Below are 21,513 nucleotides of genomic sequence, written 5' to 3'. Positions count from 1 at the left end.
CTCAGGCTGCTATATTTAAATTTAAAATGCTTAATTTAGAGCAGGTACTAAACTAGGCTAGATGCTAGTTCTGCAAGTGTCTTAACTGAGGTGTCAAATACTGCTGGTGTGCAGGCTGCAAGTCACCATATTTTTGAGAAAGCTAAATAAGTTAAGGAGTATTTATTTCAAGTGTTTTAATGAGAGAGCTAAACTTGGCTATTTGCTACTAAAGTAATAGTCTACCAGTAATCCTGGTATTACATGTTGAGGTGGAGATCTTCTCAGAACAAGTGTACAGCTTGGACCTGGTAACCTGTTTCCAAGGGTTCTGGATTTAAACAACACAACACTTGGTCTTCAGAGGGGGAAAAAGTTGCAGAGGTGGGAGATTTTCAAATGCTAATTAACAACAGTTACTGTTTAGAAGTCACTGAGGCCTGCCATTATGTTTCTGCTTTCTAATGCTCCTTAAGGGAAGCTTGCTTTTCTGAAAAGTTCATTTAAATTCCTCCCTGGTCTCAGGGGTGATGTCAATATGAGGAAAGTCAGCATATGAAAGTCAGTTATGAAGAACTCCCTTTCCATAACATTTCAACTACTGCTGTAGCACTTCTAATGAGAAATAAACTACATACTTAAAATTCAGCAGGATTATTTTCACATTATTAGTGTGGCTTAGAATCTTTCAATAGGAGGAGTGAATTTGTTACATTTCCCACCCACTCCATCTGGTATGATTTTGAATTACATTTTAAAATGTTTTTATCCAGAAAAGTACTTCATCCTAGAGAAAATATATTTGGACAGAGTCCACATGTGAACTAAAACTCTTCTGCACTAAAAAGCCAATAATAAGGTCTGTTTTCATCCAGAGCTGATTAGTAGCCACTTAATATTCTCCCATTGTGTTACTTTTTAAAATACCACACTTCATTATGCCTGTTGAAGAGCTTGAAGGGACTGTCATAGCCTGCAGTATAAAAGAAATCTTCGTGGAATGGTTGGCCTCTGTTTCTTAAGGTTCTGGCCAAGGCATCAGCTTCCTCAGCATACTTCTCTGGGGAGGCAAATCCACCAAAGGATCTGGTAAAAGTGAGAAAAAGAGATGTTTTGGCTCAAGGCCCTGGCTTTATTTTCACAGACAGAATACTCAGACTTACAAAGCAAGTTTGAGCACTTGTGCTGCAGTTTGTAGTTAGTAATTACCCATGCTGAACTAGCAGTCAAGCAGCACGGGTCCTTGTTTTTTAAGGTAAGATTTAAAGTAAGCACCCAAGTACCAACTGCCCTGTGTATTCTGTGGCAGTTCAGGACTACAAATAAAAAAGCTGAGAGTGGTTTAGATATTCCATAAAACAAACTGTCTTCAGAAGGTTATTCTGGAGGCTGCATCTCTGAAACTCAATGCAATTTTCAAGTGCCTTCTAAAAAATTCTGTTTCACAACTTGGTCACTCGTCTTTATGGTAAGACGCCCAAGCATAAGATTGCCTAAGGGCTGGGTTTTAGCAGTTAAAACTGAACAGCAGGGTCTATCCATATTTAATCATGTCTTAAGCAAGTGTAGCCTGCACTTTTATGAGGGCAGGTACTGCCTGGGTTCTCGTGGTGTCACCTGTGCTGTTCTGCTCACCGGACAAAGAGAGCTGCTGCCTTATGTTCCTCAATGAACACATCGGAGTCAGTGGGCTGGGGGGGACAGTCCTGGTGTTCAAATGGCACAAAGAAAGAGATCTTGAAGTCTGTGCAGCCTGATTTTACCAGGCAGGTCACTGGCACAGTCATATCAATCTTCATTTCTAGAGGAAAGGAAAACCAGTCTTAAGCTGCATCTCCCAGCCCCTCTATTGTTCATTATTTGTGTTCATTAACTAGTAATTATTTTCATTGAAAACCAGCTTGTCCTACCTTTTTCATTCTTTCCCTGGAGGTAGTGGAAGAGTTTCCAGAAGCCCTGGCGCATTGCTTCCTTCTGGCTTTCCCCCCTGATGACCGTGCTGACCCACTTGGCTGTCTCGTACTGACGCAGTTCATAGTCCTTGGCCTGAAAGGTAGCAAAAGGCACAGTCACCATGAGCTGGGTGGGGACAGAAATGAGGAGCTACTTTTTCCAAATCAGCATACAAGTATTGCTGCAGTTACCATTGCCTCTGCTGAGCTCCAGCGAGGGGACTGCAGGTCCAGGGACAGAAATGTTTGCTTGAAGGACTTGATCATCTTGCCAGAGCTGGAAGGCAGACACAGTTCATTGGTATCTCTTTAATATGGCACTAGGGCTTTTCAGTTGTTGCTGAGCTGGTGGAAGGCCTGAAAATAGGCTGAAAGCCATTGAGCCCTGCAGGAACAGAGCACCAGGACCAAGAAACTACTTCTACTGGAGGAGGTGTTCTTTCAGTATATGCTGCCCTTACTTCTCTGTGACAAAAAGCTATTTCCTGCCAACAAAGTGAGATCCTGCAAGTGGGTGTTTTGTGGAAATCCGTAAGTCAAAAGGACTTCAGTCTGTTTGCTCCTAGACAAAAAAGCTGTAATGGTTTGGTAGGTTATCTGGTGTTGACTGTGCTCTTTAGTTGGCCTCTCATGATAGGTGATGGCTTTCTAAAAGGCTTTTAGCCTCAGAGTTCTTTAGATAAATGAGGTGTTCTGCGTTTCTGAATAAATGACTTTTCCTTGATAGGCTTCACATGGGAGGAAAAAAGGTGAAAACTTAAAAACACTGTCCCAAACAAAGTGGGTGAAAATATTCAAAACCAGTGTTTAAATGATCAGATCTGGTAAAATGCTGAGATTTTAGTGGCCTCCATGTATGATTTCTGTTGTTAACCAGGCAGATTGTAGTGTATGATATACATTCTGATAGTCTCTGCCTTGTGTTACATTGCAATGTCCTTCACCCTTCATGTTGCAAAGAGCACATAATTCAGTGATTATCTGGATTGTCAGCATCAACTGCCTTGTGCTGCATAACCACTTTCTTGGCTGTTGCATCTTGCAATATCCGTACTGCTGTTAAATTCTATTAATCCCCTTCTATACCCTGCCTAGAGATGGCTACAAAGACTTCCTGGGATATGAGGTTGAAAAGTTTTTGTTAAAACACACCATAAAAGGCCACAAACCCTGGTGGTACTGGATTCCTTTAGAGTCTGTAAAATAAGTAATATGTGGAGCCGCTTCATTGTTGAGCTTTTTCCAGCAGCACCTTCAGTTGTCAGCACAGATGAAGGGATGGTCAGAATCAAACAGCTGGACACAGCTGCTGGTGGTAAGGGCAGGTGTTTTCCCTTCCCAGTCCCAGCCTGAAGGTGCATCATCTCCAGCAGACCTGACCAGCATGGTGGTCACCAGGGACTGCTGCACACTTGTACTCTATTAATAGCCTTCATCCATGGTGTTTACAAATCAACAAAGCATCATAAAGCAGGAATCCTTATCATTAGAAGCAAATACGAGCAATTACACTGAAACTTCCTCCAACAATTTATTGCCACTTTAAAGACAGTGCTGCTACTTCACACTTGTATTAGCTACTGAGCAAAATGGTTTCTCTTTACTGGCTAATTCCAGCTGCTTCCCAACATAACCTTTCTGTAGCTACTGGGTAGAACCTCACAGCTCTGCATTTTGTAACTTTATGGCCAGTACTGTCGGTGACTGCATGTTAGAAATATTTTTTTAATTACATAAAACAATGCTTTAGGATGGGAGAGACAAGCAGAAGAATCCTCCAGATACAGTTGAATTTTTTTAGATGTACAGGAAAGCTGAACTTTGAAATGTCCATCTGTTCATATAAATATGTCCATAGGGTGTTCAGTTTATTTTCTGCAGCTGTTAATGCACGGGCCCAAGGGACTACTGCAGGTTACACTGCTAGCACAAGTAAGTGCAGGTAGAACATGCCACAAACTACTAGTGCTATTAAGGAAATGGAGAAGGTAGACATACTTACAGTTTCAGTGCTTGTCCTTCCAGCTGTTGCAGTGTGTCCTGTGGAGGCTGCACATCTTCATAAGATGCTGCATGTCAGTGTTTATTTGAGTTTGGGCAAGCTCCTCCCATGCCTCAACCCTACTGGAGGGGGCTACTGTTATGAAAACCAGAAGGCTGGAGCCTTGTCCTGCTCTGGGTCTCATTGGAGAGCCCCCACGCAAATGCCAAAGGCCCCACCTACTATCCACAAGGCAACACTGGCACTAGTGTGTGATCTGGCTCCATAAACAGTTTTGCACCCTTGTGTAACTTCCCCTGTTTGCCATGGCTGCATGCCCACTTATGACGGGGTCAGTGGCAGGTTTTGTGCTTTGGGAGAAAGGATTTCACATAAATAATGTGTCTCTGCCCCCCACCTGACTTGGATTATGGGAGAGTGGTGCTATACAGAATGCCAGCTTTTCCTTTTTACCACAGGGGTGAAGGGTAGGTAGAAATCTGGCTGCACACTCTGCTGAGACCATCCTCACGAGATTTTTGCTGGCATGTTATGAAAGACAGACAGTGTTCTCTGATGGCTGGCTGTTCTGAGAGGCATTTGAGGTTAATCAGCCCTCTTAGCCCTTGGATATCTGCACAAAGGGGTTATACAAAGCTATTGTGAAATCCTGTCCTGCTTATAATACACACAGCGAGGCTGGGCTCTTCATTTAGCCAGCTGCAGCTCCAGACAGAGTTTGGTACCAGCACAATAGGGCAGATTAAACTGCACAGTTTGTGTTCTGAGAACACCTCTCAGTTTGTCATGGTTTGTGCAAATTCCTTGCAGCCAAATTCAGCTGAGCTCTCTGGGGCATTTTACATCAATAGCTGGGAATGACTTTTTAACAGGAAACCCTCTTTGCTTGCTGAGAACTTCATCAGGATGCTGTGTGATACGCTCCTGTTCTGAAAAGGGAAGTGAAACCATGCCAAAAAGCAATTGTGAATTTAGCTCTAAAGGCACAAACCTCTCCAGAGCCACAGAAGAAGGTGGTGTACAGTTATTTGCTACTGGAGTTTATTCAAACAGGTTGAAATGTGTAACCACTTCTCTGCATGCTTTGTGCTTTTTATTTTATGGAGTAAAATATTTCTCCATTTTACCTGCTCTGCTTGGGTCAAACAGGAGCAGCAGAACGGTGTTTGAGGAGGAGAAGCTGCTTGGTCTTGACTCAGGAGCCATAGGCATGCAAAGTCATAGGCTGGGGTAAGGTGAGATGTCATCCTGTCACCCTGGGGAGGGAAGTGGTTTTGAGCACCTCCAGATATGAAAAACAATACCCAGCAACAATAGTTTGGCAAATCTGCACAAATTTACCCCAATGGTGAGCATTGAGAAGTACTAACTTGGAAAGGGGGCAATAACTCTGTAGATAAAGGCAAGCCCAGAGTGGATTCTCATTTGGTTTCTGAAGCAGAGAGGCCCAGAACAAACCCCCAGCGAGTTTGTGTGTCCAGCTGATGTCCCTGACAAAGAGTTGACTGTTCCTGGTGGAGCACCCCCAGGCTGGAGAACAATCCCCAGTGTTTTCCCAAGAGGTTGTTTTCCAGCACTCTTGTTTTTACACATAAACATTGAGAGAACATGTCAACAGCTGCATGAGACAGTAGGGCAGGCATGGGGACATGTATTCTGTTTATATGCATTCCAAAACTTAGAGAATGGGGATGGGATTATGGTGCAACCTGACACACATTCTCACTAGTACCTCCAAATAGAGGAAAATCCAAGCACACAGCAGCCATTAAGTCCCAAAGGCTCTGTGACTTTTGACCTCTGTGTAATGGCATAAATATGTGTCTGGGACTTGGCTGGCATTTTCTAGAACAGCTAACAAAGCAATGTTTTTCTGTTCCCTTGCCTTAAGGAGCAGAGATGAGGGCACAAGCAGATAAAGGTATGTGGTTTGTACCTTAATTTTACTGTCTTCATCTGGGCAGGAGCACTGTAATGAGCTGGTACTTAAATAATAACATTGATTGGATAAGGACAAGGACAAACCTGTGAAATGATCACTTGTGATTTCCACTTTTCCTCTCTGTAACAAGACCTTGAGCAACATTCTCCACAGCAAAACTGCTTCCATCTGCTGTGTGGCAGCACTACAACTGCTGCTGTCACATTGATGCAGTTGTGTTCTAAGTTACCTTCATCCCTAGAGGCAAGCACAGACTGTGTGCACAAGCAGGAATCTTTTCCACTGACCTAATTGTGTCAGGACTGGAGGAACCCAGGAGAAGTGTGTTGTTGCAGTGGGGTTAATGATAACTCTGAGTCATGTTCTTGTGGCTGAGAAGTCTGCAGTGTGATGTGAAGAATGGGGGTGTGAGGGGCAGACAGGGATGTGTGGCCACACAGATATTTTATCAAGTGGTCTCAACACAAAGCTCCAAGCAGTTTTGCATTGCTGCTTGAGCCTGTCAGAGAATCTTTGACAATTATTTTAATTCAAAAGAACTGAGTCTTTCCACATATAAATGGCCTTTACTTTAGTAAACATATGCTCATCTGATAGTGCAGAAATGTCACTTCACAGCAAAGGAGATGAGCATGTGATGTTACTGTGTTTACTGTCCAGGGCAGTAGAAGTGTCCTTATATGTTGTTAGATGTACTGTGGTTTACTGCAAATTCATCTCCCAAAACAAGCCTCTTACCTCCTTGCTCTAAAGAAAGCCTCCATTTTATATCCTCACTCTCAGCATGGAAAATGAGCAAGCAGAAACACACCATCTTCTAAAGAAGCAGTTGAATGTACTGTAGTACTGTTCCAAGGAGGTTCCTTATTATCCTTAGGAATTGTGGAAAGGAAATCCATGCCATAACTGCAGTGAGGTTGTGTTTAGGCTTTATCCTCTTTCCTACACATTTTATATCAACAGGGGAATTTGTTACCATTGGATTCACCTTCAGCCTAAAGTCATCTGCTCTCTGGAAATGTGTGTGTGGATTTTGTCCATATTTCTGCCTGATTCCAGCTAGTTTGTCACAAGTGATGTGAAACTACTGCATCTTCCTGCTCACTCAGTGACAGTGTTACCTAAATCTTGCTGAATGAGTGATTCTGTGCTCACTTCATCAGAGAACACATGGAACTGGCTGCTCTTGACCAAATAAAAATCTTCCTACACCTAACACCACTCCAGAGCACTCCTGACTTGGCATTTTCCAAGATTTCTCTGCTGAAGCTCACATTTTGAAACCATTCCAGGTTTGGATAATTAATCTTAAATGAATCCTTGCTTCCAGCAGCCATGAAAAACAATCCTAAACCAACCTGTCTTCTGTGCATGGAGCCCAGAGAGAAGCTATTTCAGCTTTATATACTGCTTTATTCACTGATTTATTTGTACAACAAGGTTTATTTTTAATATGTATCTGTTCTGGGATCTAGTTAGAAACTAAACTCCACAAGCAATTGGCTCAGCAAACTTTAGCCAGTGAAAGAAGTTGCCTAGATCCACAGAATCTTCCAGTCTTCTCTGATCACTGAGAGGAAATTAATTCATCTTCCCCTACAAATCCATCCACATTCTGTTATTGACTGATTCTTCTCAGAAACAAGAGCATGAAAAAAGCTAATTTTTTATCTTCAATATAGGAATATCTCATAAAGGGAAAGAGATAACAGTGCTTGCTAGAAAGAAAGTCTTGACACAAATTTATTGCATTGCTGGTTTTGCTTTTTTAAATGGTTTAGAAGGGACTTAAGCCTAAACTGTGACAGAATACACCTTATTTGTAAACACAGCTCTGAAGAGGCAACAGCTGCCTGGGCAGAAACACAGAGTATGGATTAATATGTTAAAGGAAATACTCTCCTTAAAATCACTTCCACTTCCAAAAAGGCATGAAGAGGTAAGTGGAACTGAGGGTTTATCACCTGAGCTTCTTCCTCATCTTACTGGCATGAGTGTGGTTCATATCAGAACTCTCCCATCATCTAACAGTGGGGATATTGGTGGTGGGTGTGGGGTTTTGATGGGTGTTTCTATTCTTTAGATGATGTGAGTAAAGCCTTCAGAGGTAGATTCTTCCAAGAACCTGCGCTCTCTTCCTGTGTGTTCCCAGAACGAGCCCGTGCTGCACTCTGCAGCAGGTGGCACTGTTGGCTGTGTTCAGAGGTGAGCTTTCCTTCAAGAGGAACATCCCTGATTCTCTCTTGGTTGCCACTGGTCACTTCTGCTCTAGTGCACCCTGATAGTTGAGTCTATTTCCAGAGACATAAATTGGATTATACTCTTGTTGACTGCTAATGGGAAAGCACTTTAACATCTAAAAAATTAATAACTTGGCATGTTAAAACATCTTTCATGTGACAGACACAGCAACCTGAATCAGAGAATCACAGAACTGTTTGTGTTGGATGGGACTTTGAAGAGCCTATAGTTCTGACTCCCTGTCAGGGAATGTCTGTGTAAGACAGTTAAGAAAATGCTAAGTTAGGAAAATCCTCCAGGTTATGCTTAACTCTAGAACAGTTAAACTGGCAGGTTTTCAGGTAGAATCAACAGCAAACTTAAAATGAAAATTTAATATCCAGGACGTCAGTATTTTGATTTTTGCAGGTTTAGATTGAGAGCAGAGTAAATGTAGGTAGCTAGGTAGGTACATACATACATGCATAATGACATAATCACATCAATTCTCCAAATGATGTACTTCTGAATACCAGCCAGCCATGATGGTATTTAGGAGAATTTCATCACTTTAACAGGTACTGTCTTTCTGAATTTTCATTTAGGCTTTAGTACTTCATATTTCTCTGGAAATAGACTTGGGTCTGTCTTTGAAAGAAAATTACATCTGGATACATTTGGTTATTGCAGAGACAAAGAGGCAAGACTGTAGTGTAATTATACCAAACCAGAAGTCTCCTTGAGAAATGTGATAGCTCAGATGTAAAAGCTGTATATGAGTAGAGAGAGCTGTGATTTGGGGAAAGTAGAAGTAAAATTCAGGTGTGGTAAGTTGTAGTCAGTGTATTGGAAAGTAGTGGAAAAGTTAATACAGCAACAACAAAAAGTCTGAAGGAAACTTCTCAGCTCTGAGGTGCTGAGAAGAGGTTTAGAAGAGCTAAAGTAGTTTAGTGCTTTACAAACACTAATGCTTGTAAACATAATGCTTAAAGTAGCAGTAAAATGCTTCAAAATAGATCTCAAGCCCTTCCCAGTTTCCTTGCAACTGCTCTAGAACTCTTCTGCAGTTCTGGAATTCCTGCTTAGAGACAGTGCTAAAACTCTTCTGAAGCCCTCTAAAACACTCTGAACTGCTCCAAATATCCTATAGACTGTTCTAAGCAGCCCTAAAGTCCTGTGAAATGTGCCAGAACTCTTGTAAGGCACTAAACTCCTTTAGCTCTTCTAAACCTCTTCTCAGCACCTCAAAGCTCCCCTAAACTGATCTTAAGCTTCTCTGTGTTGCTGTAAGCAGCATTAATATGTCTTTAAATGCATCTAAAATGCCTCTAAATCTCTACTGTACAACTCTCAACTCCTGCAGAAGGCTTTAAAATTCCTCTGGGGAGCTCCAAAGAGCTCTAAAACCCTTTTATGCCAATCTCTGACTCCTGCAGGGTTCTCAGTAGCTCTAAACCTCTTCAGGCTACTGTAAAGCTTCTCTCCCGTGCTGTCAACACCATGAGATAGCAATAAAACTGCATTAAAATACTCAGGAAATCTTGAGGGCTTCCTCTAAATGGCTCTGTAGAGCACTGGATTGTCTGTCTGTGAACTTCTAGAAATATACTGGTGCTTTGGGGAGGTGGAAAAGGTTGCCAGAGATGGAATTATTGAGCCTGGAGAAAGAGAAATTACCAGTGGGAATGGAAGAATGTAGAGAAAGGGGATTTCTGGAAGATCAAGATGACCCTCTAAGAAAAGGGAAATGTATGTACTTTGTAAGGAGCTGTTAATAAGCAGAAACCCAGAGAGTAATCTCTGCATGCAAACAGCCCACAGTGAGCATATTTTGGGGTGGAGGAGGAATACCACAGCCCCAAACTCCTGAGGTTATTATGTGAATCCACGGAAAACGTGCTCCTGAATCACACAACAAGGGATTGTTCTCCCTGAAGGCACTGGCTGCTCTCAAAACACACTCTAATGGAAGATCTGAAAGCGCACACTGAAGACAATTGTTAAAAATTTATTTTGGAGGTTTATTGCTGTGAATCTGTTCGGGGCAGTACCTTGTCTTAGGGGATGCTAGTAGTCTGCTGGTCAGATCTGCTGGGAGCAGATTTTAATCCTGGCCCAGCTGCAGTTCTGGTGGGATGGGGAGGATTGTGCTGTGCATCACTGCCATGGAGCCCATGCTCCACAATGGACACACATCTGGTAAAACCACCTTGGGCTGCATGGCAGGAGCAGAGAGCCTGAGCTCCATTTGCCTTTCTCACACAGGGACATGGATCTGTCTGTGTGTCCCAGAGCAGGGACACTGCACTGTCATTGGGAGTGCTTCCAGTACCTCAGCAGGGCTGTGAGGACAATGTTGGGTGAGATATTTGGAACAGCTTTCTCCATGTGAGGGTTGGGGAGGCCCTGGCACAGGGTGCCCAGAGAACCTGTGGCTGCCCCATCCCTGAAAGTGGCCAAGGCCAGGCTGGATTGGGCTTGGAGCACCCTGGGACAGTGGAAGGTGCCCCTGCCCATGGCTGCAGGTGGCACTGGGTGACCTTTTAAGGTCCACTCCAACCCAAATCATTCCAAGATTTTGTTTGTCTCCATCCTGTTATTTATTCATATTTAAAGGTTCATTTATTCTTTTTTATCTTGAAGTTTGCAGATAATTACGGATAAAACAAGCCAGGCTTATCTCTTGCACGAAGCACGGGCAGTAGGAGCCCGTGGAGCTGAGGGGCCATGGGGGGCTGCGGGGCAGGCAGAGGCCGGGCTGGGTGGAGATGGGCTGGACTGAGGGGGAGGCGGGGCTGGGCTGGGCTGGGCTGGGCTGAGCTGAGCAGGGCCGGCTGTGCAGCCGTCAGCTGCGGCCGCTGTCCCCGGCGCTGTCGCCGCCTCCTGCCCGCCTGTTGGTTCCCGCACGGCCGCGGCTGTGGCGGTCCCGAGGTGAGGGGGAGCCGGGGCAGGGCCCCCGCAGCCGGTTCCGGGCAATGGCTGGGGCCGGTCCCTGCAGAGCTGCCCGGCGGGGCTGCACGGCCCCCGGGGGCTGTACCCTTCCACAGGAACGCCTGAACACAGGCGGTAATCCCGGTTATTCCCTTCTCCCCAAACAGCTCAATGGCACCCCGAAAGAAGTTAAAGGGTCTCGTAGCTGCTACCATCACTCCAATGACTCCGGATGGGTGAGCTGTCAAAGTTGCACTGATTATTGTTTCCTTCCACCCCTATTTTCCTTCTTTCTTATTTGGAACTGATCTGCTTCCTTTCTTGCTTTCTTGCCTGTTTTTTTTCTTTATTTTTTTTTTAATCAATCTCTGATGTGATTGGTGGAACTACTAAATTGGTCCCTGAGTTAGATTCCCGTCTCTGCTTCTTCCTGTTGCCAGCAAGTACTATGGCTCTGGGTTTGGATCAGTCTCATTTGGATCAGTCTCTCTCCTTTTCTGTTGCTTTGTAGGTGCAAATTAAATCATAGTACAGTTACATGTGTAAAGCATTGCACTGTTTTAACGTTTGTTAAGGAAAATTGCAGTCCTAGTTACAAAGAGCTCTTGAGAGCTAGAAAATAATTGTCAGAATCCAAAGGCCTTTTAGACTTCTCTCTATCTGAGCTAAGTCATGCATGTAGTCATGTGTGTATGAGCACATGAAGTTAGTCTAAACTTGAAGAAAATTCTGCAAGGGCAGCACAGTTTTAAAAATAACATCAAATTGAAACTTGAAATTCAGCTTTCTTCAGAGCAGGCATGGCAAACAGAAGCCTCCTCACTGCATTTTGATGTTGCAAGACTGAGTTGTTTGGAGTCAGAAGAGAACTCTGAGCTCTTGTGGGGGGTGTGTCAGGATCTGTACATGCTTTTGAGAGACACAGTGGAGATTTGCTAGTACAGATCTCCAAAAGTGAACTTTACTTTATGTGCTGAAAAATAAGGCTCCATCCTAGTCAGGGAACTCATTCCATTGCAGTCACTGCTTGGATGCTTGGATTCTTGTTTTAAAGGAAACTTATTTCTGATTTCTTTTTTTTTTTTTTTTTTTAATTATGACCTAAATTTATTGCTACGTGATATTTAGAGAGTGACCAGAGCCCTCTGCCTGGACTGCGTGGTCCTTGTCAGATATGTTCTGTGAAGGCATCTATGGAATTCTGAATGTTCTATAAAACCTATCAAGACATCAGAATTGACTTCCCAGCCATAGGTTTGGTCTGTATTTTTGACAAATGAAAACAACAGTGAAATATTACACACTAGTAAACAAAATGAATTTGTCTTGCATAGAAGATAACCCAAGAATTCTCCTTCCCCTCTTGCCAGGGAATTCTGTTGCTCTCCTCATCCTTTGATGAGAGAGAGGTCAAAGTCACATCCAGCGGATGCGTTTCCCTCTCTGTATCCAGCAGTTATAACATCCAGCAGTTTAACCATTTGCCAGCACTTGCACAAATAACTTTGTGCTCTCGAGAGGACTCTTGTTTCCCTCAAAAGAGGAAGAGGTTTTAGTGTCTCCTGTTCTCTCACATCTCCCTAAAAAGTTCTTTGCTGTGATAAGCCTGCAGCAATTCCCAGTAAAAGTTTGGAACAGTGAACTATTTGTCAGGAGGAACAGAAACTGCAAGAGAGAGTTCAAGGCTGAGCTGCTACCCTCAGATATTTAACAGATGTCAAGGGTTTCTTACCTCTGGGTAATCTGTGTGTGTGCAAAATCAGGGCTTCAAAATACATGAGGTTTTTTTGCTTTCTTAATCACTAAGTTTAAAATAACTGTGGGTGGGGGCTTAATGGTTGCTGTGGTTCCTTTCATTGCAGAAAAATTAACCTCCCAGTGATTCGTCAGTACGTGGATTATCTGGTAAATGAGCAGAATGTGAAGAACATTTTTGGTAAGTAACAGAAACTGTGTTACAGGCCTTTCACCTGGATGGAAATCCTGTGATGTCTTACCTAATAGGAGCTGTAGTGGGAGGGAATGTGGATGTGGGATCATCCTGGCCATTTATACTCACTAGTGGAGAGACTGCAGGCATCTGCTTTTGCCCACACTCCATTTCTGTGGGGGATAAAATAGGTGCATTCATAAGGTGATGTTCCCAAAGATGAATGGATAATGTTGTGTTGGCAGAGAAGACTGATCTGAATGATTCTTCCCAACTGAAAAATGTTAGTTCTTGTCTTCAGTGAAACCCATGTGTGTAGGTGAGGCCTCAGCCAGTGTGCTGTGTTTTGTTGTGTTGGAACAGTGAATGGCACAACAGGAGAAGGCCTATCCCTTAGCATCCAGGAGAGGAAGCAGTTGGCAGAAGAATGGATGTGCCAGGGAAAAGACAAGTAAGTAACTGAGAGGGAATGGGGGTTCCAGATCTTATGTTATAATAATGCCTGATTGGAAAATAAAGTGTGCTGATGCCTTTTTTTTTTTCCTTGGTGTTGTGTTGCTGGGCTTTGTTCCCCAACTCCTTTATCACAGAAGTGTATTTTTGCCACTGCCAGTTAGTTGGTGTGTGTTCCTGCTGCTCAGAGAGCTTGTGAGAATCCTTCTCTTTGGTACACTGAGAGATGGGGGAATGAGAAAGGGCTTGGCCTTTTTATATATTACATTATTTGGTGTGACTGAAGCTAAGGTGTGACATGCCCTAAAGGTACAAAATTAGTAACAGAAGAAAGAATTCAGTCTGGATCTGCAGCTGTGTATCCAATTGCAGCTTCATTCTCCCTTTCTTGTACCAGTCACACCCTTATACCCCTCACTGCTGCCTTTCTCTTGGATGCTGGGTCAGAGGATGTGCAGAGGAGGAGGTGTTTTGGATATTGAGGAGAAATAAACTGGTGTGAAGGATCATGGCCTTCTGATCCATAGCCTTTATGTCCATGTCTCCTATGGATATAAAGCAGAAAAACAGCAGTGGGGTTGATGGACTGGAGCATGGAGGATTCCCTTTGCAGGAGCAGACAAGCAGTCAAAGGTGCTGTTATGAGGTTGAACTCTTCTGGTAGGTCTAGAGAAATAGGTCTAGAAAGTAAAGATATGCTTTGATTCCCTTTAAACTTCCCAGCCTCCCCTTAAATCCTTTATGTCTTAATTTCAAATTTCCTAATAAAATGCTAATATTCATCCCTTCTGACAGCCTTGCAAGCACTACAGCAAGAAGTCCAATGTGATTCATGTTTACAAATGTTTTTTTCTTCCTTCCACCAGCACTTGTCACTGTCAGCATTAATCCATGTTTCTGGTCATCAGGTCAATCCAGGCTCAACTCTTTTTTTAGGTTCTTCTTCTGTGGCTGCCTGGGCTGAAGCAAGTAATTTTGGCAGCTGGTAGTTCATCATCACTGTACCCTCCCCAAAATCTTCTGAATTTGTTTTTTTTTTTTGTGCAGATTGGACCACGTGATCATTCATGTGGGAGCACTGAATCTGCCAGAGTGCCAAGAGCTGGTGTGTATATATTTTTCACTCTGTGTGTGATAAATAGAAGCAGATGTACCCTTAGATACTTTCCACTCTGTCTTTTATAGGCAAGACATGCAGCAGCCATAGGTGCTGATGGCATTGCTGTCATAGCCCCCTTCTTCTTCAAACCCACAAACAAAGGTGAGTAGATGAGATTGCTGAGGCCTTTTGGTCATAGATAAAGGATTAACGTCATGTGCTTTCTTTGGAAAATATTCTGATAATAATGTTTGTTCAACTGTAATGGAAAAGCAAAACCTGCAAGAAGCATTTTTTAAAGAGGAGAGATAGCAGAATTGTCCTGGTAAGAAATGGGAAGGATGTCTTTTGGGATGTATTTTGTTAGCTTTTTGTAAGAAGAAGAATTGCTTTTGGAAAGAATGGTCTAGTTAACTAGTCTGTGTTCTGAATGGATAGTTTGGTGTTCATGCTTGATCTGGGCCTCACTAAGAAGCAGCTGGTTCCATGGTGACCCTTGCTGGGCACTGACCAAGTTGAGCAACTGCTGATACACAGGTGTGGCTCTTGTTACTGAGGTGATCAGGCTTGGTTCTGTCTGTCTGAGGTTACCTCCAAACTTGCAAACTGAGTTTTTTGTCCTTAAGATCCTGACAATAACATAAAAGAACCACATGAAGGAACCACATGAAGTGGAGGGTTGTAAAAGAAATATTAGAAGTTGTCTGAATGAATTTGAATGGAAATGTTCATGTGAAAGCACCATACCGCAGGGAGGTGAATGTGAACTTGATCCCTTGTCCTCTGTTGCACACAAGTGATCCTGCTGAGGCCACTTGGCACACAGACCTGGCACATGTGAGAGCTTGTCTGAGTTACACCTGTAAGAGAATGAGTGGGAGCTACTGGAACTGATTTGGTTTAAAAGAAATAATGTCTTTGCCTTTCTTAAGGTCCTCCCCTGATTTATGTCACATTTAATGTTTTATGACCTGTGAAGGGCTTTGTATGACTTGCTGTGTGTGTGCACAAGCTGAGGGCTCTCCACAGCCCCCGTGCTGTGAATCTGAACTGTGTCTCCCTATGGATGATCACCTTCTCTTACGGGATCCCTGCTGGTTTCCTTCTAGATGAGCTGATTGCTTTCATGCAGAAGGTTGCATCTGAAGCCCCTGAGGTGCCATTTTATTACTATCACATTCCTCCTCTAACAGGTGTGAAGAGTAAGTACAGAGTACAGACCTTTGGTCATTTGCTCTGGGAAGCAGGTTATATGGTGTTTCTGAAAGCATGGATTTATATTTAGTCTTAAATATGTTGTTGCTGGTTCATTCCTAAACTTTTTCTGATCTAGTAAAAGAGTTTTCCTCTGTCTTACTCATTGTTTTGGAGCTGTGTAGTTTAGTGGACTTAGGCTGAAAGTGAACAACTTGTAAAATATGAAGTCTTGCTCTTGGGGACAAGGCAGGGAACTGTCCCAGAACAGGCCTGTGTTCCCTCATATGAGATTGCTGTTCTGCACAGTTCGTGTGGAAGAGTTGCTGGATGGGATAAAAGCACAGATCCCCACCTTCCAGGGTGTGAAGTTCAGTGACACAGACCTCCTGGACCTGGCACAGTGCATACACAAGAATGAAACAGGGGAGTTTGAATTTCTTTATGGGGTGGATGAGGTAAGAAGCTTCTCTTAAAAGTAATTTCTTCTAAGGTACTCTCTTGCTTCAGCTTTGGGGAAGAAGTAACCCTGGACACTCAGTGCAAGGCAGTTTTGGTGCTCCCTCCCACCACCCCTTTTTTCCCTTTATTTTATTACATGAATAATTTTTTTTTTTACCTTTTTTTTCTTCCTCCGCCCCAAACTAGCAACTGTTGGGTGCACTGGCACTAGGGGCAAATGGAGCAGTTGGAAGGTCAGTATGTCTTGGACTCCTTCCCCTCACACATACACTGTGCTGTTTTGTCTTCCACTACCTGCATAGTATTTCCTTGACTGTTTTCAGTCACAGCAATGGAGGATTTTGCAGGATAGGGATGTACAGAGGCAAACAGACTCTGTACAATCTAGCCCCAGGCCTAGTGATGGGACTTTCATATAACCCAGGATCTCAGATGATGTTCCTTTGGATGATCATTGCTGTGGTTTCTAAGCTGACCCAAAGATTTCAATGTAATTTTTGTCCTCATGGCAACTTTTGAAGTAGGTAATCACTTCTATCTGCCTTGGGTAAGGAACCAAATCCCAGAGAGGGTAAAATTGTTAGTTCACATGAGCAGTCTGTGAGGAAAAGGGCTGTGCTGAGTTTAATTTCTAATTTATTCTCTGCCCCTCATATCAGGCTGATGAGATGATTCCTGTGTGATACTTGTGTTCCCATCTAGGCAATCCATTAAATCAACAAGCAACTGGAAAATTAAGTGATTGACTTTCCTTATTGCCCAATGATGTATTTTTATTTCTAGTTTTGGAAAGCAGTTCCATTTGGAAAGAACTGGGAAGACAAATCAGCTCTCTTAATTCTTCCATGGAGCTTGGCATACTTCACATGCTTGACATTAGATTGCACCCCACATAAATTCCACTAATTTCTCTCATAATAATGACAATGTCAACAGCAAAAGCCTGTGGTTACTTCTTTTGTTTCACTGGTTTTAAGTTCCTTCTTTGCATTTACCAATTCTAATTTTGGTTTGTTGTTTTGGCAGTACATACAACTATTTAGGCCGACAGACCAATCTGATGTTGCAAGCCTTTGCAAAGCCAGACCTTGCCTTGGCACAGCAGTATCAGGTACAGCATCTTCCCCAGCCTCCCTGGGAGCAACCTTGTTTGTCTTTGAGCTTTCCTGTGGCTGTTCTCATCCATGCTGAGACAGCTTTATCAAAGAAAAATTCTTTCATCTCTGACCCCCCTTTTTATTATTCATCCCTCCTCACTTTTTTGGCCATTCTTCACTACCTTTTAACCACTTACCCTTCAACTCTGATCTCATCCATGCAAGTGAGCAATGATATAAATGTAGTAGCTTTAGATGCTTTTACACCTTCAAATTTGAGGGTGTTAATAAATTACTGTTGGTCTTTTCTAGTTTCTCACTGGGGAATTTCTCAACTTTGTCATCAAGCTGGGTAAGTAAACTGGGTAAACACTGCCTGTTTCCCTCACTATGTCTAAAAGTGCAAACTTTTCTGCTTCTCAAACTCTCATGTTGCTGTACTCTTAGAACTTCCTTCCTGAAAGATTTTGCAGTGAAAAACTGTTGCATCTGCTGTTTCCCAACTTAGTACAGTTGGGAGCTCAACAAAGGGAGCTGACCAAGCATCCCTGACAGATTCCACTCTCCCTTCCTTCCTTCTGCTGTGAAATCTCAGAGGTTTAAAGCTGTGGCTCTGTGATTTACCCTTGTTCTTATCTTGACTCTTTCTGTGGGTTGATTTTTTTGTTAGGTTTTTTTTTCCTTCCATCTCCAAAAGCTCATTTCCAGCTTTATTTCTACAGTAATTTTTCTGAAATGGTGGTGCCCAGGTAGAAGAATAGCTCTCATACTTCTCTCTCTTGCCTTGCTGTAATTAAACAGGAATTTTGTTGGCAACTGTACAAGGCCAAAACATTTTAAAATTAAATGATTTCTAGAAACAATATCAAGTTTAAATATAAAAAGCAATTAAAACCAGCAGAGTGATCTAGGGAGACTGAAACAGACAGGAAATGTTTACACTAAATTATATCAGACATTTAATGAAGAGAACTGTTTGCTGTGGGTTTGCTGTACGTACACAAGCCCTGATGAATCTCAACAAGCTTTGGAGCCTGTTGTATTTCTTGGGTTCAAAGCCAGAGAAATTGCATTATTTTTTAGCCTTTAGATGAAGAGGCAAACACTAAATATCCAAAGGTACAAAAGAAGTTGTGAGCTATGGCCAGAGAGCAGGGTCCCAAGGCTTGGCTCTGTGTGAGTCTGTACTGGGGGATGCTTACCTATGAAAAAATGTAGTGAGTGGGTGTCATTTTTACTGTAATGCCATTCCTGTCTGCAAGCACAGTTACTTCTTTTCAGTTATCCTGTTCTCACTTCCAAGAAGTGCTTGAAGCCTGGTTGATACTGGATTACACAGAAAATCCACACTGCTGCTTTTTTGGACACCTGTATTGAGGCTGCTTGAAGGAAAGTGGTCTGCAAATGTCCTGATTTTGCTTTTGTCTGCCCAGGTTTTGGTGTTGCACAGACTAAAGCTGTGATGACCTCTGTTTCTGGCATTCCCATGGGACCTCCACGGCTTCCTCTTGTTGCTGCCTCCAGTGAGTTCATCATCAAGGCCAAAGCCAAGCTGGACAGCATTGTGTGGCCTAATGGTGACTGACCATGGAGTCATGGGGTCTTTACACTGAGAAGGACCTCTAGGATCATCAGGCCCAACCATTAACCTGACACTCCTGTCCAACACTGATGTTGTTCACTTCCATGTCCATCTGGAGGTTTCTTTTCTGGGATTATCTGCCATGTGACACATCCCCCACATGATGGGCAGGATTTCTTTCAGGGAACTGGCACTGTGCCCAAGCCCCTTCCTGTTAGGGCTGGCTTTGCTGGGGCACATGTGGCCTGACATTTTACACTGCTCCCCTGGAGCTTTGCATGTTCCAGGACTGACTGGGATTGTTTAATAACAAAAGCAAATATTTCCCACTTGGAGGAGAGGGCTGATGACTTTTGCCTAGAAAGGAGGAAGATCTGTCTCGACCCCCTCTCAGCTGTGTTTTGTTCTCTCCATGAGGACACTACATTGTGGGTTTAAACAGCAGTATGACACCATCATTGCTCAGGCTGGTATCTGTTCAACAGAGTCACTGGGACACTGTCTGTGCATGTAAAATCCTGCTTCTGTCTAATCTCTGTGTTTATACACCTTAATGCAAAATTAAAAAGAGAAACCCCTTTTGTAACAGCAAGCTTTGGATCACTAATAAGCAGGTATTTCTCCCTTTTTTTTTTTTTTTGAGCTGTGCACCTCCATGTGTCAGTGCAGAATGCTGTCATGCAGGTTAGGAAGGCATAGAATCATAGAAACCTAGAATGATTTGGGATGGAAGGGACCTTAAAATCATCCCATTCCATCTCTTGCCATGGGCAGGACACCTTGCACTATCCCAGGCTCCAAGCCCTGTTCACTATCCTTGCTCCAAGCCATATCCAACCTGTTGTTGGACACTTCAGGGATGGAGCAGCCACAGCTTCTCTGGGAAACCTGTGCCAGGGCCTCCCCCCCCTCACAACGAATATTCTTCCTAATATTCCATCTGACCCTGCCCTCTGGCAGTGGGAAGCCATTCCCCCTTGTCCTGTCCCTCCATCTCTTGTCCCAAGTCCCTCTCCAGCTCTCTTGTGCCCCTTTAGGCACTGCAAGGGGCTCTGAGGTCTCACCTGAGCCTCCTTTTCTCCAAGCTGAGCACCCCCAGCTCTCCCAGCCTTGTCTCCAGAGCAGAGGGGCTCCAGCCTATGGACAATCATCAAGGCCTTCTCTGGACTCGCTCCTGAAAGGGTTAAAAGCGCTGTGTCCAGGCATACTCGGGCAGGAATAAGATATATCGTAGCCAATATAGAAGCTAGGAAACATTAAACCACAAGCGAAGGATGAAATTTGGCAAGAAACAGGGACCAAAACTTGCATAAAATGTAGGACAGAGCTTGCTAAACCCAGTGAGAAATCGCTGAAACAGCTAACAAGAGACTGCCCATGCCTAGAGGGGAAAGGTGAAAAGGGCACGGCGAGGAAGACGTCCAGCCTTCATCAAAGGAGCATCGAGGAGGATGCGGAGCCTTCCTCAGTGCGGCCACCAGGGTGCACTGCGCCTGCGCTAATGGTAATAATTCTAAGGTTTACTTTGCATAACCACACCTTTTCTAAAGAAAACAATGAATATGCATAGTGTATAACCATATATTGTAGTTTGCTGCGTGCCTGGTGTGCACCGTTAGGAGGAGTGATCCCGGCGCGCTGAGTAAAGCAAATCCCCACGGTTTGGACTTTGGCTTGGAAGTGTCTCTTGGCCCGGGTTGGGGCGATTCAGCAGCTCCATGTCCTGATGTTGGGGGCCACAGAGCGGGAGGCAGCTTTGCAAGTGGCGTCTCACCAGAGCAAGTCATCCGATATCACCTGAAAGGTGCATTTTGTTGTGTCCTGGGCTGATCCTCTTGCTGGCTGATGATCCTTGTGGCTGAAACACAAGGGGGCCCATGCCCTGACTACTCCTCGTGAAAAGAATGACTGCAGGGTGGCTGGTAGGAGGGAAGAGAGATCTGGGATGTACTGGGGCACTTGAGTGGTTTTGCCACAACCAGTGGCACCATGGATGACAACAACAGAATTGTGACGGATTGCCTCCAGAATTTTACTTTCAAAATTCTTCAGAGGTAAAGCCTCTCTGTCTTCTTGGATCTGGAAAAAAAAGTCCAGGACATTTCCAAAATCTCCAAAAAGCAGCCTGTTCCGCTCCACATCTATACTTTGCCTCACTTTTCTACACTTTTCCCTTACTCAAAGGAAAAACTGCCAAAGAACAGATCATAGTTTGTACTTTTTCCTGGCACAGCACAACTCACCCCCACATCCACCCCAGTGGAACACCCAGCACTGCTGAAAACGTGCTGTGTATTTGTGCTGAAATCCAGCCTTATACACTGTCTGTTACGTTCCAGCCCTTCTGGAAAATACAGAGCCCAGGGCAAGGATGACAGGTGACAGGACACACACTCACCCTCTGCAGTTGCTGATCCTGCTCCAGGCGGTACATGAAATCACTTCTCAGCTCCGCGCTGATTTGCTCCGGAGTGAGCTGCAAGTGCAAGACATCACTTGGAGGCTTTGTGACCCCTCTTCTTATCTACAGCCTAACTTCAGGATCAGATCAGTCACACCAACAGTGACCCCAAATATCCCTAAAGGATCATTTCCTGCAGAACTCCCTGAAGTCAGTTATGCGTCTGAGCTGTTTTATTTTCACTCATTCCAGCGTATTAAACATTCATC

The 21,513-nt window shown here is 43.7% G+C and overlaps 2 protein-coding genes across 5 annotated transcripts; one reads left to right on the top strand and one right to left on the bottom strand.

The window, feature by feature from the left end:
• Positions 1–36: 36 nt before the first annotated feature.
• HEBP2 (heme binding protein 2) lies at positions 37–4,086 on the bottom strand. Its single transcript, XM_058029793.1, has 5 exons — positions 3,934–4,086; positions 2,124–2,208; positions 1,890–2,025; positions 1,615–1,780; positions 37–1,065 (listed from the first exon to the last, which is right to left on the bottom strand). Exons 2-5 carry the CDS (start codon positions 2,196–2,198, stop codon positions 891–893), a joined length of 552 nt encoding a protein of 183 aa, XP_057885776.1. The 5' UTR covers positions 2,199–2,208; positions 3,934–4,086; the 3' UTR covers positions 37–890.
• A 6,253-nt stretch (positions 4,087–10,339) lies between these two features.
• On the top strand, positions 10,340–18,916 carry NPL (N-acetylneuraminate pyruvate lyase). 4 transcript variants are annotated; one of them, XM_058029953.1, is made up of 12 exons: positions 10,943–11,026; positions 11,194–11,262; positions 12,889–12,962; positions 13,320–13,407; positions 14,457–14,514; positions 14,595–14,670; positions 15,618–15,710; positions 16,012–16,160; positions 16,351–16,397; positions 17,191–17,275; positions 17,574–17,613; positions 18,695–18,916. In XM_058029953.1, exons 2-12 carry the CDS (start codon positions 11,198–11,200, stop codon positions 18,844–18,846), a joined length of 927 nt encoding a protein of 308 aa, XP_057885936.1. In that variant the 5' UTR covers positions 10,943–11,026; positions 11,194–11,197; the 3' UTR covers positions 18,847–18,916. The 4 variants fall into 4 exon arrangements, with proteins under 4 accessions (XP_057885938.1, XP_057885936.1, XP_057885937.1 ...); XM_058029954.1 differs by lacking the exon at positions 16,351–16,397 and having other exon boundaries at positions 18,695–18,796; XM_058029955.1 differs by lacking the exons at positions 10,943–11,026; positions 17,574–17,613; positions 18,695–18,916 and adding an exon at positions 10,340–10,455 and having other exon boundaries at positions 16,351–17,269.
• The last annotated feature ends 2,597 nt before the right edge of the window (positions 18,917–21,513 follow it).

The sequence above is a fragment of the Melospiza georgiana genome, chromosome 9, assembly GCF_028018845.1.
Source record: "Melospiza georgiana isolate bMelGeo1 chromosome 9, bMelGeo1.pri, whole genome shotgun sequence".
Lineage (NCBI taxonomy): Eukaryota > Metazoa > Chordata > Aves > Passeriformes > Passerellidae > Melospiza > Melospiza georgiana.
The sequence above is the reverse complement of the archived record's forward strand: the minus strand, read 5'-3'. Positions and strand labels throughout refer to the sequence as shown.

Excerpts from the sequence above, each read along its gene's own strand:
- HEBP2 (XM_058029793.1), bottom strand. The coding sequence starts at position 2,198 with ATGATCAAGTCCTTCAAGCAAACATTTCTGTCCCTGGACCTGCAGTCC. Across the intron at positions 2,026-2,123 it reads GGAGCTCAGCAGAGGCAATG|GCCAAGGACTATGAACTGCG; the intron begins GTAACTGCAGCA and ends GCTACCTTTCAG. Across the intron at positions 1,781-1,889 it reads CCAGGGAAAGAATGAAAAAG|AAATGAAGATTGATATGACT; the intron begins GTAGGACAAGCT and ends CCTTTCCTCTAG.
- NPL (XM_058029955.1), top strand. The coding sequence starts at position 11,198 with ATGGCACCCCGAAAGAAGTTAAAGGGTCTCGTAGCTGCTACCATCACT. Across the intron at positions 12,963-13,319 it reads GAATGTGAAGAACATTTTTG|TGAATGGCACAACAGGAGAA; the intron begins GTAAGTAACAGA and ends GTGTTGGAACAG. Across the intron at positions 14,515-14,594 it reads TGCCAGAGTGCCAAGAGCTG|GCAAGACATGCAGCAGCCAT; the intron begins GTGTGTATATAT and ends TGTCTTTTATAG.